The 18,172-nt window shown below is 42.8% G+C and overlaps 1 protein-coding gene across 13 annotated transcripts in view; it reads right to left on the reverse strand.

Annotated features, from left to right (window-relative positions):
• Window positions 1-247: 247 nt before the first annotated feature.
• LOC116055284 (ephrin type-B receptor 3) overlaps window positions 248-18,172 on the reverse strand; it is a 60,949-nt gene continuing 43,024 nt past the window's right edge. For 2 of the 13 annotated variants that reach the window (XM_036007186.1, XM_036007183.1), the window contains exons 7-16: window positions 17,752-17,914; window positions 17,089-17,197; window positions 15,471-15,523; window positions 15,046-15,180; window positions 12,695-12,942; window positions 11,905-12,120; window positions 10,373-10,558; window positions 9,773-9,972; window positions 5,326-5,481; window positions 248-3,214 (exon numbers count right to left, since the gene is read on the reverse strand). In XM_036007186.1, the coding sequence (XP_035863079.1) occupies window positions 3,106-3,214; window positions 5,326-5,481; window positions 9,773-9,972; window positions 10,373-10,558; window positions 11,905-12,120; window positions 12,695-12,942; window positions 15,046-15,180; window positions 15,471-15,523; window positions 17,089-17,197; window positions 17,752-17,914 (1,575 nt within the window). In that variant the 3' untranslated portion in view covers window positions 248-3,105. Of the gene's footprint in view, window positions 3,215-5,325; window positions 5,482-9,772; window positions 9,973-10,372; window positions 10,559-11,904; window positions 12,121-12,694; window positions 12,943-14,961; window positions 15,181-15,470; window positions 15,524-17,088; window positions 17,198-17,751; window positions 17,915-18,172 lie in introns of all 13 variants that reach the window. The other 11 variants (XM_036007181.1, XM_036007180.1, XM_031307161.2 and 8 more) reach the window with 8 other exon arrangements.

Consider the following 18,172-nt stretch of genomic DNA (forward strand, 5'->3'; position numbering starts at 1 on the left):
GGAGATTCTGGGTAAAAGTGAGCTTCTGATTGCATTAATTCTGCTCTTCTCTCATCTCCAAAAGTAGATTCTGTCACTCTTTTCCAATCAACATGTTGTTTTGCTTTGGGGAGAAACAAAATAATTCTGCAGAATGACATCAAGAAAAAAAATGTTTGCTGACACTTTCAGCACTTTCTCACCGTGACAACAAATCTTGCTAAATATACCTGCGCTTCTGATTCTCAGCCATGAGACTTATTTCCTGTATAGTTTGAGTACACAACAGTTAAATTACTACTTGACTGTGCCCTACAACTGTTAACAGTTTAGTAAGCCCTTAACAGAGTGTACTAGTGAAAAAGTCTTTGTGACAAAAGATGAAACAATATAAAAGAGGAAACACATTGTTTTGCATAATATCCTTTCATAGCTTTTGAAGGGACTTAAGAGAAGCTGACAAAAGTAATATGGGAAGACACACTGCATGGCCACTAACATCACGCTATCATTACACACCTAACTAATAATATTCACACATTGCATTGATCAGCTCCAACCCCAACAATATGAAGACTGTCTGGAAAATCACACCAGTGGTGCGGCCCCATCCCTTTATCCACTACCTTCAAACACCCCTCTGTGAGAAGTGCAAATAGTATGGTCTCCGTGATGCAGCTGCTATCATTTAGGATGAGGGGGTCTGCAGATTTGGGGCTGTCTGCGTGCCAGGGCTGTTGATCCTGCACTGTACTAATCACGCAGCAGTCTGAGCTGAGACAGGATGATTGCAGGCCAGACAGGAAATGAAGAGAGATAATGATAGGTCAGTCCACCGTATGTCTGCGCTCACTGCCTGCTCGTATCCTCGCAATGCCAGATTGGCAACCGAGCTGACAGCTCTGGATTCACTGATGAGCATCCTGTTGCAGGGAGGCAAACTGCAGGTTGAGTGATGGAGCGATTTAAATGATTGGCAGGTAGGCTGCATCATCTCTGGACCTTCCCCCTAATGACTCCTTAACCTCCAACATAAGATGGGTTGGGGGGGATTGTTTGAGGCAATGGTAAATAAGTCAAATTAAAACCTAGTTAAAGGGAAGCATTTGAGTGGTTTGCAGGAAGATTTGAGTTGGAAAAAATGTGCCTAGAAGACAATTAGTAACAGCTTAGTGCTTCACAGATGCTCTTCCTGTTAGGACTGAGAATGGATTGGGGATGCTTAATATCCAGTTCAGGTGGCACACACAGACTTGAACACACCTACACAGACACTCACACAAAAATGGACGGAGAGCAGAAGGGTGACAGTACTTGTTCATCTTCTCCTCTCTACCTCCTGACTTTCTCCATTCTCTCTCTTCTTACTCTGTTTTCTGTTAATTTCACTCTAAATCAAACATTCCACAACAACACTTCTATTTTGTCAAAACACCACTTTTCTTTTGTTATTTATCGTGTTTTTGTTACAAAACATGTACAGGCTGTTTAGAACAACAACAAAAATACAATATCCAATTTATATGCAATTTCTTATGTTTAATAATCAGCAATTCATTAGGTGAATCCTCTTGGAGTTTCTCTTTCTTCTGATTGTTCCAAGTCCACTGTCCCAAATACAGTCCATCTGGGTGTTGGTGGGGGGCGGGGGTTGGAGGGCGAGGTACAAATAAATACATAGGGCAGGATGTCAAGAAATTAAAACAAGAATTTTGATTATTTCTAAATCCAGATAATAGTAAGTAGAAAGTAAGGTGTCCATCATGGTTTCTCTCAGTTTCATCATGTTGCATACATATATATATATATATATATATATATATATATATATATATATATATATATATATGTCCTAAGTTCATTTTTTTTGGATTCAATAAAAAAAATGTTTAACAGTTGTCCACAGAATATAGCGTAATTGTTTCAGATATATTTGCTCCTTGTCACGGTTCAGTTCATGCGTTAATTCTCCACGGTGGCAAATAGCGGAAGCTGTATTGTACAGTATACTTGTGTGCAACTTGACACACCCGCACATCCAAGCACACTTAATCACACATACACGCACACATGCGCACGCACACATACAAAAATGCACACAAAAGGCCAACTGGTCTTTCTATAGTGTTGCCACAGTCCTCGTCTCCCCCTTAATCACACATAGCGTCCAGTGGGGGTTACTTAGGTTTGACCGGCCATTTTGAAACCACAAATCCCCCAAAAAATGTGTAAGAAAGCCACAAAAAAAAAAAAGGTGTGTGGACAAACAAAAATAATACACAGTTGATGAGCAGGTGATCCCAAGCTGTGGAGCTATCCTGAGTCACTTCAGGTCAGGGTGAAGAGGTCATCTGGTGACCTATTGAGGATTCAGCAGCCAAAACAAGTGTGTCCAACATGTGGCTGCCCTACTTGGACCTTTCTGACCTCTGTCATCCTCTTGACCTTTGACCTCAGCCCATCATATATCCTCTTCCACCACCTCACCCTTCTCCAGCAAGTGCCCTTTTAGATAACACACCTTCAATATGAAGATGGAGACCGACACACACGTGCACAGTAAAACAACTTCTATCAGGGAAAGAATAGTCCTCCATCTCCTGTGGGCTCCGAAACACCTCAGTTTTTTTGTTTAGTTTTATGTTTTGTTCACTTATTTATACCAGGGTGTTCATTCTTTACTATATATTTTGTCCATCAAAGCTGGGTTGAGAGGTCACGGGGAGGGGCTCTTGCGTGAGGATCAGAGTGTGACATTTCAGTTACAGGGCTAAGGCCAACCTCACTACAACACACATGCATGCAAACGTCAACCCACACCAGAGCTGGTGAGGCACGCATGGGATATAAGGGGGTTAACTCTTCTTCCTCTGGAATACACACAAATTCTGATTGGATGGAAAAAAAAACTATGACGAATAACAAAAAAGCAGGAACAGGTAATGGAAGTGGTAGTGTAATAAAGAAAAACAAAATAGTCAGAGGCACTGCAAGCCAGTTTCATAGCGTCTAATTGGCAGAGATGGGTCAGGCAGCGAGGGTTTCCAATAGCTCTCTCTGGCACAGTTCCTCCCCCTTTTCCTGTCTGGCTGTCCTTCGACTGCATCTGTCTGTGTGTCCTGTCACTCACACCTGGACAGGAAGTGTTTGGTTCATCTGTAGTCTCATGTCCTGAATGCTACCGAGAATCTTCTTCTGATGGCCGGCCAATGTTACCCCTATCCGCAGCAAGTCCCTGTGGAGTGACAAGAAAGGAGAAGAAAAATGAGAACAGGTGGCTCGGTCATAAGAAAAATAAAAGTTGACAAACATCACATGTCTGAAGTTGAAGTGCAACTTTCACTTTTCATCCACAAGTAAACACACACTGTACCAGGTGGGACAGCACTTTGGCAATCCCCCATAAAATGGCTTCCAGAGGGTATGTCAACAAAATGTGAAAACTCATCCAGCTTTAGTTAATGGTGATCTTAATGCAAAATAGTTCTGTTGCCTGGCAGGTGGGCAAGAGGAGTGGAGTCAAGGGGCCATAATGTGATGGTTAATGATTAAAGAGCAAACTAAGCTACTGTTCGGCAGCTGGCAGACTTCACAGCGTCCACACCAGCCTGCCACTTTGTATACTTGACAGATTACTCACTAAGGAGCCTGTAATTCATACTTCTATGTCAGTATATCAGCTTTAACTTGGCCATTGTTACACAACATTCCTCAGTGCTTAAAAATATCCAAGCAAATAAGACTACAAAGTGTAAATTAGTCTTTTAGTCAAGATGCTTGCAGCAGCTACAGCGTGATCTTTAGAGTAAGTAGAGGACCTTAACCTCAGGTCCAGGGTGCAGTGGGAAAATATGAAAACTGTTGACATACAGTGGACATTACTACACCCTTAAAAAGGCCTGGGAGAGCGCACCTGCTCTGGCCATCATTAGTCAGACGGCATAATCTAATCATCATGGCCATGTTGGTTTAACACTGTATCACGAGAACACTCTTTTCCGCTTGCTTGTTTGATTTCCCAAGTCGATAGCTGAGGAAAAAGCGGACGGCGTCTGGAGCAGCAGCTGACTGTTGGGGCTCTGCCACAGTCTGTGTCCTCTCCGTTCAGTCATACACACACTCGGACACACAAATACTGGATAATCTAATATTACATGCAGGCACCACACACTCTGCTTGTCTCAATGACTTTGTGGCCCCATCCATTTTAGTACAATTAACTCACACATGTGCAAACACACACATGCATGTAGTAGCACACACACACACACACACACACACACACACACACACACACACAAATCCACACTGCACATCCATCCTCTCCAAAGCCAAATAAGGGCACATTACCACAATTTCACACAAATAAATAGTGTTTCTTTTTGTTTTTTCATATTTTGCCATTCCCATCAGTGTAGCGATGGAGGATGAAATGATAATAAATGGGCAACATTAGAGGAATTACTGGCCATTAAGGGCAACAGAGAGCCCCAGTACACCACACCTGTCAGCCTGTCCAAATTGAAACAAATTACCCCCACCTCCGTTGCCTATTATGCAGCTAATGAGGATAATTTATTTATCATTATAATCCTAATTCATTTATTTGATCATCACTAGCCTTCAATTTCCATGACTTCCATTACATAATTTCCTGTTTGTACACACGGCAGAAGGTGGGTGACCCATCAAGGTAAACTGGAGATCGTAGTTAAGTAAGCAGCAACGGGTGTTTGGTTAAAAATTGTACTACACTGTTAAATTGTGTATTTGTCCATTGTGTATCAGATTTGTTGGCTTCTGAAGCAGGTGATTGTTATTAATATCCTGATTAGATAAGCCTCCCCGTTCTACAGCAAACCTATCTTGATTGGTCAATTGCATACCAAATTAGAATAAGTGTAGAGGAGCTTATGTTTAATCCATTGTTGTACTACCTATATATCTCTCTCTCTCATGTCTCTGCAAGTTGTGTTGCCAGTAAATGTCACATTTTCCTTTTTTCCCCCTTTTTTAAACTAGTTACTGGAACACATAACAGTATAAAAGGTGATACTGTATGTCTTCAAAGCAGGATTTATCTTTATAGCACAACAAACATACTTATGAAATGTCTGCTTAATGTACCAAAGTAAAATGTGCTTTTTTTTAATTCTTTACGTCTGTTCTTATGTATTAATTTATTGTCTGAGCCTAATTAGAGCCCGTTTCCACATCTTATCATGTTTAATTTAGACTATTTTTATTCCCTCAAGGTCAATCTGTACAACACTAATTTGACTCTCAAACTTAGCCCAGTCAATCACTTTAGGCCTGATTAGCTGAATCCACTCCCTCTCCACTCACTCTGCTGTCATCTGGGCCACCAGGTCAAAGGAAGCAAATCCGGCGTTGACGAAGTTATCACGGTAGCGGCTCATCTTGATGGCGTCCAGCCAGTCCCCCACAGTGGTGAAAGTGGTATAGTCTGGCACACAGCGGTCAAGCAAGGGCTGGGATACCCTACATTGGGGAGAGGGGAGGGAGGAGGGAGAAAGAGAAACAGAGAGAGAGAGAGGGTTTAGGTCGTCACTCTACTGCCTCTACCGGCCAACCTCACCCCCAAACGCCCGCCGCTGAGCGCCACCTCTCCATTTCTCCACCTCTCCTCCTCTCTTCTCCCCTCCCCTGTCCTCTTCTCCACATGTAAGGAGTTATGTGCAGGGGGGTGGTTAGGGGGGGGGTCACTTTTATGACTGTGGAGAGACTGGCTGGAGGCTTGGGTGGTGGGTGGTGGGTGGTGGGTGCTGGCGCTGCAGCTGGTGAGGCAAGGTGGTGTGTGTTCATAGAGCAGATGTCAAATCTGGTCTTGAATGATGACTACACACATTGAAATTTACAAGGAACCAGACCCTGGAAATATCTGTATAGCTCTCTTCCTCTTTGCTGAATCCTGTTCTTCTTGTTGTTGTGGGGACTGACGAAACAGAAAAAAATCCACTTGAAATTCAATCTGAGTGGTTGTACTGAGTTGCACCACTTAACTGTACCAAACAGTGGGGGAATTGCCAGGGCCCTCTAGGCACTCAGAGAGGGCCTAATATATCCCAAAGAATAATGTTTAAAAAGTAATCAGTTGTAATTTAATTTTATCAGTACATATTTCGACAATCTAAACTTCTAAACAAAACGTGTTTGGGGAAATAAACCCTTTAAACCTACCTATTTAGTTTGTGTTAGAATGTGAAGGGTTAAATTAATGTTGCTGCCTCTGCAGTTGCTGGGAAGAAGATGTTATTCTTTCAACTCTGTGATTGGTGGTCCAGGTATAAATTTACAAAGGCTGAGAAATAGTTTTTCATGAGAGACTAATTTCAAATGACAGTCAAATTGACCATTCATGTCTTCACTCTAAATAGGCGGGCTTTGTTATCGCTAACTCTAGGACAAGTTCCGCCCGCTGTAGGGGACACGAATCACAAGCAATCACTGCCTATACGTCCATGAGCACTGCTGATAAGTTAGCTAGCTAGCCTGTTGGTTAACGATGGAAGCCAGGAGTAAGTACGTTACAGCTGGTGAGGAGGACATCGTTGAAAATGTGTTATCCAGGCCGTTTTTAAGATTAACTTTTAATAAAAAAGTTGGAGTTAATTGGCAAAGAAAGGCCTACACCAGATCTCAATTTGGTGCCGAAAACCAAGGCTTTTGAGAGACATTTCAACTACAATAAGGTTTATTTGGGAAAATGGTCACCATGCTGAATAAATTTACCAACATTTTGCATTTACTGTAACTCTGCATAATGACCGTTTTCTCAAATAAAACATAACATGCATATATATTTGATAGGCCACTGTGCCAATCTAAAAGTATTATCTAAAATATTATTTATTAACAATATTGCTTGTTTGCGGTGGTGGGTTCTAAAATGCCATGATCACTGTTCACTGTCCATGTTTCTGAAGTGTCTTTCGCTAATGGTTACTTGGTTGTGTGCACGTTGGCATAATGTGTAGGCACCATGGTATAGGCTTACATGAAATTTAGTTGGTTTTGTGTGGTAGGAGTGGATAGCTGTCATGCATTTTGCACCCAAACCCAGTGTCACCATATTCTGCTGAAGGGCACACGCAGCTTGTGTAATGATGCAATTATTTGTAAGGAACATTTTGCTTAAGTAATCAGCTGTTTTTTGTGTTGGTGATAATACTCACTCTCTCTGTCCTGTTTGCTCGCTGCATTGCTAAGGATGGGACTGGTATATTAATTTTTGTTTCAGAACTGGAATTGTCATAACTAACTTTTGCAGTCCTAAAAGAGAGGACACAATGAGATAGGCTGGTAGTTTGCTTTTTTTCCCAATGAGGGAAGGGGGGGTCAGAGGGCCAAGGTTTAAGAGTCACGGTTCGCTACTGCATACAAATGTGGTTTGAATCTGATCTGAGAAGATTGGATTTCCTGCAGTTTTTCCTGGTCAGCTCAAATCAGATGAACATGAGCTTAACTAGTAGGTTATTAGCCATATGCTTTATAGTACATTGTCTCAGGGTGTGTTTGAACATGTATGCATATGTTCTTGCTGGAACATCATCCAAGGTTGAATAGACAAAAAGGTAACACCATTCCACAGAGGTGGAAAAACATTCTGGGAAAATGCTTCATGACAATAAAGAAATATCTGTGGAATGTAAACACAGATGTGTGCATGGTTGACTCATGAACCTGTGGACCCTGGCAATACACGAAAGGAGTGACTCACAAACCTGTGAGTATGTGTGTGTGTGTGTAATCCTGAAAATGTGTTTGAGTGTGTTTTGCATGTTTCTGCACACCTGTTGACAGCCCAAAAGGGCCTTTCTAAAGAAGAACCTAACCCTCTGTGCTGATCAATGCTGTAGATAGAGAGGCCACCTTGGGAGTTTTAATAAAACTGTGCTACAACTCAGAGAGAAGTGGAGCGGATGAACAAGAGAGGAGGTGGAGGTGGAGCGGGGGGTGGGGGCTGAGACAGGGAGGTGCGGGGAGCTGAAGGAGGAGAATCAGATGAGGGAGCAGGCAAAGAGAAAGAGTGCCACTGTCTCCCCTCCTCTCTGCTCTGTTGATCCCTGTCATCCTTTTTGATGGCATTAGATTCATTAACAATTAAAAGAGGAATGGAGAGAGAAAGAGGGAGAAAAGAGAAAAGAGAAAAGGCATGGAGGGGGAGTTAATAACAGTGATACAGAGGCTCCATTGAGTGGTGAAGATGGAGTGATTTTTAATAAGGCCTGTGCTTCGGAGCCCAAGGCCTCGGGCCGTTGTTAACGCCAGACTCTGGCTTCTCTTAATGGAGTATTGTTAGTCCTCCTCCTCTAAAGTTTGCTTCAAAAGGGTCCAAGCCGTTGCTGGCCACATGTGAGCCACAAGCAGAAACACAGCAGGAAAGTAGGGCCATATTGTATGCTAGCTAATGAGACAGTTACAGGCCAAGCCTAAATTCAAAGTCAAGGGTTGGGACTGTCAATGTTTCTCCAAAAGGTTATGTCTGTTTTTAAGAAGTTTAGAGAGTGTGAATTTCTGCATTTACTTAAATAAAAACACAGAAATTACTCATGGCTTTAGTGCCGGAAACCTAACATCAACAAACCTCAGTTGCTCATTCCACTTTACACCTACAATTCAATATGCGGTCATGTTAAGTACACATAACACACACAACCAAAGGACTTTGATCCCAGACAGTGTTAGCTTACCTCCAGCCACCCTTCAATGCCGACCAGGACGGCGCTATCATCTCTCACTCCTCCCTTTTTTTTTCTTTGTCGGCAGGAGGCCACCTCTCCACTGGCCCGTTTTAAATCTCGTTAGTTGCTAATTAAAAGGCGCTCCCATCTCTTTTTTGCATCGTCTTAATCGAGCTAATTAACCGCAAGCTTAATCTTCTAAGAACGTCACTCCGGTGGCCAACCGAGACCCTGGTTTCCCCCCTGAGCCTAAACCAGGATTGTCTGTAGCCCTCCCTCAAGACAGAAAGACCCTGATGCAGGGACAGATAGGTAGGTCATCTTCCTCCCTATGGCTCCAACTCCACCACCTTCTATCCTCCAAATTCTTTCCAAGAAACAGGTTGCGGAGAAGGTTAGTGCAGCTAAATGTAGATGTGACATCATTGATTGAGCTCCCAGTTGGCGGAAGAGTTGCTGTAAGGGCTGTCTATTGAGCGATGGTAATTTGGATTTGCATAATGGCCCAGGCTACATTTGTGAGAACTAAAGAGTTGTATGGGAAGACATGTGCACTTTACAGGAGATAAGAGATTGTTACAGCTGAGTCAGAGTGACTCACAAACACAGTATCAACTTGGATAAGGAATATGTGCATAGTGGAAATCATTATTGTGGTTACTCTGGCTCAGCTGCAAATGAAATGGCTTGGCCAGTAGTACTCTCACTGCTGAAAAGTCAAGTGACTTCATTCAATACACTAATGCCCTATTACTGTGGCCCATCACAAGAGCCCAGCAGGTCTCCTCAACATATGACCGAAGAAAACCATAGCAAATTTTTAGAAAGCAATCAGCACTAATATCCATGATGCAATGACCATAATGATTATTTATTGCTCTTTATGAAGATCACTAATGCATCTAATAAAACTCAACAAGGACCTCCAGCGAAACTAAGAGAAACAGCATCACAGTTAGTCTATTCTATTCTATAATCACAGGCTTCACCGAGCATACACAAGATATGACATTTGCGTTAACTGTGTTTTTGCGTTTACTTAAGGTGACCAACATACAGTACTTTTATATTAGAATATCACAACTTACCCAGTAGACTGTGTGCTGTTGGTGACCACCTTGAGGCTGGCAGCATTTCGGATAAGCTTATCCAGCGTGGCCACAATCTGGGTGAATTTGGGTCGCAGGTTCCTCTCTTTGACCCAGCAGTCCAACATGAGCTGGTGCAGTGCTGTAGGGCAGTCCATGGGTGGGGGCAGTCGATAATCCTGCTCCACAGCATTTATCACCTGAGGAAAGGATGACAGAGAAATCACAATCACTTCTAATCACAGAGTATGGCGTTGAGGGAGAACAGAACACAAGGAGAGAGATGGGTCGATCAAAATAGCAAGTGAGGGAGGACAAAAGAGGATGAATGAGGGAAATGATGGAAGAGTCGGAGATAAACAGGAAAAATACTTTAGGGAATGCATAGAAATAAGGGCCAGAGAAAGAACAGCTTTGAGTGGTAGTTGTGGGTGGGTATGTAGGGAGAGAATGGCTTTTAAACAGTGATGGCAGAAGTGGTTGAAAACATGTACATTTATATTTTCTAGGGCAAAATGCTACTGTTTAATGCTGCATATTTCAACAGAATGCCTGTGCTTACAAATTATTAAATTCAACAAAATCCTCATATCAGCTTACATCTTGATTGCTCATGTCCCAGTACGGCCGCTCGCCATACGACATCACTTCCCACATGACGATGCCGTAGCTCCACACATCACTTGCCGAGGTGAACTTCCTGTAGGCAATCGCCTCGGGAGCTGTCCAGCGAATGGGAATTTTCCCTCCCTGTGGATATGCGAATGAGTAGGTGAGCATGAAATACTGGAGGGATGGAGCACAAACACAGAATCACACACATACAAGAGGGAGAGAGGGTGAGAAAAACACAGTCTAAGGGAAGTGTTGATGCACAACACGTGGGTGCATGCTGTAGAACCCAAACACACACATACATAAAAGGTTAGTAACAACACAGTTACAGAAAATGACACAAACATGTGAAGCCAGAAGAATATTTAATGTGCTACAAACTGTATTTTTTAACATCGACATATCACCATCATAGAATCCTTTCATATAACTACCAGACAAACTGAACTGTAGGCGAAGGGATTGGTATTTCATGCCAACAGTGTCTCTCAAAGTTAAGAACACACTTCCCTATTAACACCATTGCTTCCTGTCACCAAGGGACTTGCCATTGTGACATACTCAGAAGGCTTTAGATGAGTTGCCCTGAAAGAAGAGAGCCCTTTTCCTGTTTTGATAAGTCACCAGACCAACACAAACTAGACTTCTGTATACAGGCCGACGGAGGTTGCCTATCTTTGTACTAGAGCTCATGCTCATTTATGACAATTATGCTCAATCTCAAAGGACCCAATCCTATGTGCCTTGACCTGCTTTGCCAATTTTACTTATTTGTGAGATGTGAGAATCTGAGCGAGAATTGAGCTTACTTATCACACATTCCAGTAATTTGTCGGCTAAGTATCTTACGAAATGTCTGGAAAGCTGCTACAGCTTTAGTGGAAACACGCAGCATGTCCAGATAAAACATTTTATATAGCCACCATAACAATTCTGCCCTTCTGAGGTACTTTTATACTGAAACATTAATTTAGCTATATATATATATACATATATATATATATATATATATATATATATATGTATATATATATATATATATATTATATATATATATATATATATATATATACATATATATATATATATATATATATATATATATATATATATATATATATATATATATATACACATATATATATATATATATATATATATATATATATATATATATATATATATATATATATATATATATATATATATATATATATATATTGAATCCCAACTGTTCTTATCTTTACTACCTGCACCTGCCATCCACAGTGAGAAAGAAAGTCCCTGTCTACCCATAATGGTCATGTGGGAACAGACTTGATCTATTTTTTGAATACACTCATACTTGGCAATGCTATGGATTAATTTGTAAAGAGGACTAGAATGAACATAATGGTGAAGTATTGATGTTAAAATGTTACATATAGCACCTTTAAACATTGCTTTCAAACATGAATACACACACACACACACACACACACAAACAAACACAAATACACGCTTCTACTCTGACTCACCAGGGAGCTGGTGTAGGTGGGGTCTGAAGGGTCATCCTCGAGGAAACGAGATAGGCCGAAATCAGACACCTTACACACCAGATTACTGTTGACCAAGATGTTACGGGCAGCCAGGTCTCTGTGCACGTAGTTCATGTCTGACAGGTACTTCATGCCTGCTGCGATACCACGCAGCATGCCAACCAGCTGGATCACTGTGAACTGCCCGTCATTGAGCTGGCAAAGGAAGAGAGAGAATGACAAGGATAGATTGGATTGTAGATCAAGGTTGCATGTTTAAAGGGATATATGCTTGTCTCCTTTTTTACCTTTATTTGTCCTACCTGCCTTTCTTTTTTCAATGTCTCTTACAGATTGTTCTTTGCATATGTCCTCTTGCCTGCATGTTTCATCTCCTATCACTTCACACTGTAACTGTTTTCTCTTTTCTACCTATCCATCCTGTATTCCTCCCTTCCCCTTTCTCTGGCAGACAATGTATGATGTGACTTTGAGGCAGTGATTCATTGTAGACTGAGCTCTTTGTAAATGTCACCAATCACCTGAATGCAGCATTTGTCAGATAACCATTGTGGGCTCTGCAGCAGAGCTTAAGAAGACCCTTTATGGCTCAGAAGAAAGTGAGATATCAAAAAGCAAGATCAAGCAGATTTTGGTGGGCTTATTTGCAAGATAGTGTTGCATTGCATTATTGATAAAAATCACAGATACATGTTTTATAGGGAGTAGCTATTATTAGATCTATTCTTGTGTGTAATGTGTTTGCGTGTGCCATTTTTCTTCGTCTCACCCTTAGGAAAGAGTCCAGGGCTCCATTCTCCATGAACTCGGTCACAATCATCACTGGCCGACTCTTGGTGACCACACCTTCCAGACGGATAATGTTGGGGTGGTCGAACTGGCCCATGATGGAAGCCTCAGACAGGAAGTCTCGCCTCTGGCGGTCAGTGTAGCCCACCTTGAGAGTTTTGATGGCTACGATGATCTCCCGGCGCCCAGGTAGCTTGAGGCGACCGCGACACACCTCCCCAAACTCTCCTGCGAGAGCCCACGTGAGCCAGTCAGAGAAACGGAGAAAAGGGAATAAAAGGGGAGAGAGAGAGAGAGAAAGAGGGAGGGTAGAGCGGCATCAGGGAAGAGTGGAGGAGAGTGGGGGAAAAGAGGGGAGAGGGGACAGTTAACTGGTTAGAACCAAGGAGCCAGGAGGGTAGCAGGTGGGACAAGGGGAACTGCAAGAGAAGCCAGGACTCTAGGCCAATGTCAAGGGATGGTGGTGATGGGGGAGCATACAATGACTGTGTGCTGTTAAGCTACGGATTAAAAGAAACAGCATGATGAGTATGAGACATGATGGCGAAATGTGAGAAGATGTAGAGTTGAAAAAAGCGCATGTTGAAATGTAAAACAAATGGCAAAGCAGGGTGATGAGAGAGTGAGAGCTGAGGGACAGAGGAGGAATGGGGCAAGGATCGGGGCGGGTGGGTGGGGGGTGGGGGTTGGGGTGCTAAGCTTCAGGGTGGCTGGAGAAGCGGGCACAGGGGGAAGAGATAGGTGGAGACAGAAGCTTGGGGGTTCTTGAGGTGGTGGATGCTTTCCGTTTAGAGTCTACACCAAGCGTGTGCAAGAATGCAAGAGAAACAAGGTGAATGGAGCGATGTGGGGGAAGTCAGGGGAGAGAGGGGCAGGGATGGAGGAATGGAGGGATGGATTGAGGAAGGGGGAGAGGAGAGGAGGGGGACAGGGAAGACAGGGTTTGAGGGTTCGTCACTTTTAAGGCGAATGCTGGGAAGCGACGGGTTTCAAGTAGTAGCCTCAGAAGTAGAAGAGCTGTCGTAGCAGTAGCAGTAGCAGTAGTAATGGTAGTAGCAGAAGCAGTAGTAAGGACTCCCATCTCTGACATCACGTCCTCCATTTTGGTTCAGATATAATGCTAAGAAAAACTCAACCTCAATCGGCACAGTCCTGCAGCTTTTGAGCAGAGATATTACTATCAAATATATTAAATACATAAAATATTTTACTATCTACAACATCAAGTGTTAGGGAGGGGTTCTAAAAGGTGGGGACACAACCACATAATGCTAGGACAAGGGGTTAAATATAGTGATCCAGTAGAAGCACCCTTAAATAAAGATATTCTATAGACACTTAAAAAGAGGGCAGGGTCAGAGACGGACAATCCTGGAGAAGAAACATTTTAATATCTTATGCCCCATCCAGACGGGATAAATATTTCAGGGGGATGCGAGAGATAAATATTAGCCATGCACCTTGGTAACAGGAATTGCTTTATACAACACCAGGCATCCTCAGGCGACTATACATAAAACAATTTAACGTAAGGTGGACATAAACTATTTGATAAGCCTGTAGGGTCAGATCGGCTTCCAATAACAACTGTATGTCGGTAACCAAGTAATGGGTTTGTGTAAAATTCTTTCATTACACCTCTCAGAACTTAAACGCCGGTGACTGCTGAAATTTAAAAATGGGAAACTGGGAAATGCATGTGCAAATACTCGAGTTACATTTAAACACACAGCATGTCTATCTGTACAGAACGTGAAAAAAATGGGGGGCCAATAAGTGTGCCAAAAAAACCAATAGGGATGTAATTAATACTGGAAGAGATATGAGAAAAACCACACACATGCGCTCGGACAGGATTAACTCCACTAGAGAAATAAATCCTGTCTGTATGGGGCTGTAGTCTTGCATTGTGCAAAAGCTGCTTCAGTTAGAATCAAGAATATTTTTTAATCGTTTAGAAAAGAAATTTAGAAAGCATCGAGCATTCCAGGATTGGGCTCCATTTTAAGAACACGGGTGAAATGATAATCCACCACACATAAAGGTATTACAGGTACACTAAATGCACATGGCATGGTAAACAACATAAGGGTGCTAGGACTGTGAGTAACGCTAACTTAAAGAGGACATACTGTAGCTTGTAATGCTTTAAAACATCTGTAATACAGGAAAGGGGTTCCTAAGAGATGGCGAGTGTGGGAGGGGAAGGAGCAAGGAGAGGGCTAGCGATGAATTGAGTGAAAGTACCGCTTGGTGTGAAGTCCTCTAACGGTATGGCCTGGAGGTGACTAGCAGTCTTCCCCCTGTAGCTCAGGAGCTTTGGTGGGTTACCTGCGCCAATGACCTCCTCGATCTTCACGCAGGAGACGTCGATCTCCTTGGCAAACTCGCGCACAGCCTCGTTGGGGTCCTCATAGGTGAAGGGGTCAATGTAGACTTTCATTCCCGGCGTTACTATAGGGGATTCAGTGGCAAGAACAGGAAAGTGAATCTATGACGTCAAACTAAATTTCAACACTATGTAAAGTTATATAAACATATTCTTTATCAACCAAGTATAGATCAAAGCAAGATCATTTATAATACTTTATTGCTTCACTAGATGATCAAGCCAATTTATGTTATGTGAGCTATTCTTTAGTGGTTGGGGATGCTCAGTCATTGCTAAGTAATAATGGCTGAGCAGAAGTATAGGAATAATGCCGTTGAAATTTGAATAATGCAAAAAGGAGGGGCATCTCAGCAAAGAGACTTACTGTACTGCTGCAGTTTCTCTGTGTATTCCGACTCTGAACCATTTCTCTGCTTTCTGTTGAGAAATATCAAAACACAAACTGAGTCACATGGGCTAAACACAGCAGGGTGCAAATACCAAAAAGGAACAAAGGCAGGAGGAGAAAACAGATACCTAATAATGTCTGCGGAGATGTAGCCACGCTACGTTGTGGCTTGGGGAAAATGTTTTGCCTTTTTGCATTGGAAGCAAAGGATATAATGTAGATAAAGATTGGATCAATGCCTTGTGGTAAAATGATTCAGACTTGGGGACTGTAACATGAGTTTTAACAAAAAGATATCGTACTATTGTCTGAAGCAGCAAGTGAAAGCCATTCACTCTCGGTACCCCCAAAATGAGCAGCCGAGACAAAAGCAAATTCAAACAGCAAGCTCAGCTGTCTCGCCTTTCTCGCCCTACAGACATTACATTGTTCATTTCAATTTAATCTGCCTCTTATTTTGTCTTCATGGACTCTCTCTCTCTCTTGCTGTCATTCTCTCTTTCCATTTTCTCTCTTTTTCTCTTTTACCCATAGAACCATCCTCTTCCTGCACGTGTCCCTTCTGCACCGTAGGGAGGGGGGTGGGCACAACGAGGATGACAGAGCGAGGGGGCTGGGTTGTTGAAATTACATGTTAATGTGCTTCCTTTGTTGTCTAACCAGTAACCAGGGCAATAATACCCTATGCTGATTTGCATCTTATTTCAAATTCTAATTTGGTTCCGGAATATGCCGAAGCTCTGTGTTTTGTGTTATTACTATTTTGTCCTTCTTCTGTGGCAGTCGGAGCAGCGGCTAAGCCAAGACCCTGAGAGAGACACACTGTAGCGGTGTGAAAATAGAAGAGAGCGAAGATGCAAGAGGGAGAGGTGGGAGAGCAAGGGCGATTATTATTCAGTCTAGCGTGACCGATGCCCACGCTTGTCAGCCGATGCCTGAACTGGCTTGTGGAGTGAACCCAGTGGGTGCTAGTCAGTGGTGGGTGCCAACCATCCACACATATATACACACATGCACTGCATTTGCTGCTTGACAAATGATTGGTATAAGGATAAACGAGTGTGGTTAGAACCCAGCTGATGCATTATCAGACTTTTTAAAAGGTGTGAGCAGCTGCTTGCATCTTCCCAGTCAATTGGGCCCAGCAGACAGGAGCGCATCTGTGTTCTTTGTGGTCGGGCAGACGCACAGTTGATTCTGAGTGTCAGGCCATGAGGACAGACCTATCAGGCCCAACAGCTGCTCTGCCATGCTGTGTCCAGTGAACAAAGTAAGATTTTGGCCAAAGCTGTTTACTATTCACAGATTCAGAAGGCTAATCTGGCATTCAGTGGCCTCACAGGTGGCACAGCAATCCGCTGAGACTGTTCTGGGGTGTTGTGGAGGACATGCAAACAAAGTTGACATTTGAAGCAATCTCCGTTTGTTTTTTTCAACTTGAAGGAAAAATATTTTCCACAAATGTTTCTGTAAGTCCTCACTGTTTGAACATATTCTGTCATAAATGAGTCAGTGTAGACGTGCTTTGCCATACATGCTCTTCTTTCACGTGTTCTGATTTTTTGAGAGGCCAGTAGAGGAGTTATATTCTGACCTGAGGCAGACGAGAGCGATGACCACAACTGCAATGATGAAGACCAAGGTGGCAGTGGCTGATCCCACGATGAGTGGCAGCTGCTCCTGCCATGACTTTGGAGGGTCGGCTTTAGGGGTCAAAGAGAAAAAATGGTTACTTGGAGAAGTTGACAAAAACATACACCTACACTAGCTGCAATCATTTGTATAGCTAAAGACTGTGCCACTGTGTGCTCTGCCGTAGTTCTTACAAATAGGCTTGTATGCTTCCCACGCCCACTTCAGAATTGTATGCTTACGTAGGTAACTATGCCCTTGTGTTCATAATGCTGTGTTAAGCAGAATGGAGAGCCAGCTGGGACTAATAAATGCATTTATGAAGACTGTAAGATAGACTATTCAGTTATTTTCTTTGTCTGCTTAGTGAGTAGGGGAGTGAGGCTGATACCTTGACTGATTGCTAGGAAATAGTAGATTTTCACCAAATCATAAGTCAGTTTCTCTACAAGGATTTCAGTATTTCTGCATGAAAAATAGGCACAGTAGCTTCTAGCTCTATAAGCTTTTGAGCCTCCATTATGTTCATAAGCTTATGCACAGCCCTATTATAAAAGTATTGCTGTTAAGCCGCAAATAACCCAATATATCCCTGGGTAATGAAGTAGGTATGGGAGTAACATACTTTGCAGGTTGGTGCTGAAGTCGGCTGGGCTGCTGTAACGACCATAACCGGCCACTGTTCGGGCACGGACCTGTATCACATAAGGTGTACCAGCCTTGAGACCTTCAATGCGGGCGTTGCTCCGTTGGGCAGTCATGGTATGGGCGATGGCCTCACCCTGATCCTGCAGAGACAAAGACAGTCAGTGATGAAAACAATACCAAATACGTAGCAGCCCCCTGTATTGTCCCACTCATCACCCCCTCTCTGATGCTCTACCCTCCTTTACACGCTAATCTAACCATGCAAGTCGGTAAAAAAATAATATGCAGACAAGAGTGAGAGAGAGAGAAATGAAGAGAGACAGTTTGTAGCTGGTGTGTTAATTCAACGGGAGGAGGACATGACAACAAACAGAGCAGATATACACTGAGTGCCTTTG

Source organism: Sander lucioperca, chromosome 11, assembly GCF_008315115.2.
Source record: "Sander lucioperca isolate FBNREF2018 chromosome 11, SLUC_FBN_1.2, whole genome shotgun sequence".
Taxonomy (NCBI): Eukaryota; Metazoa; Chordata; class Actinopteri; order Perciformes; family Percidae; genus Sander; species Sander lucioperca.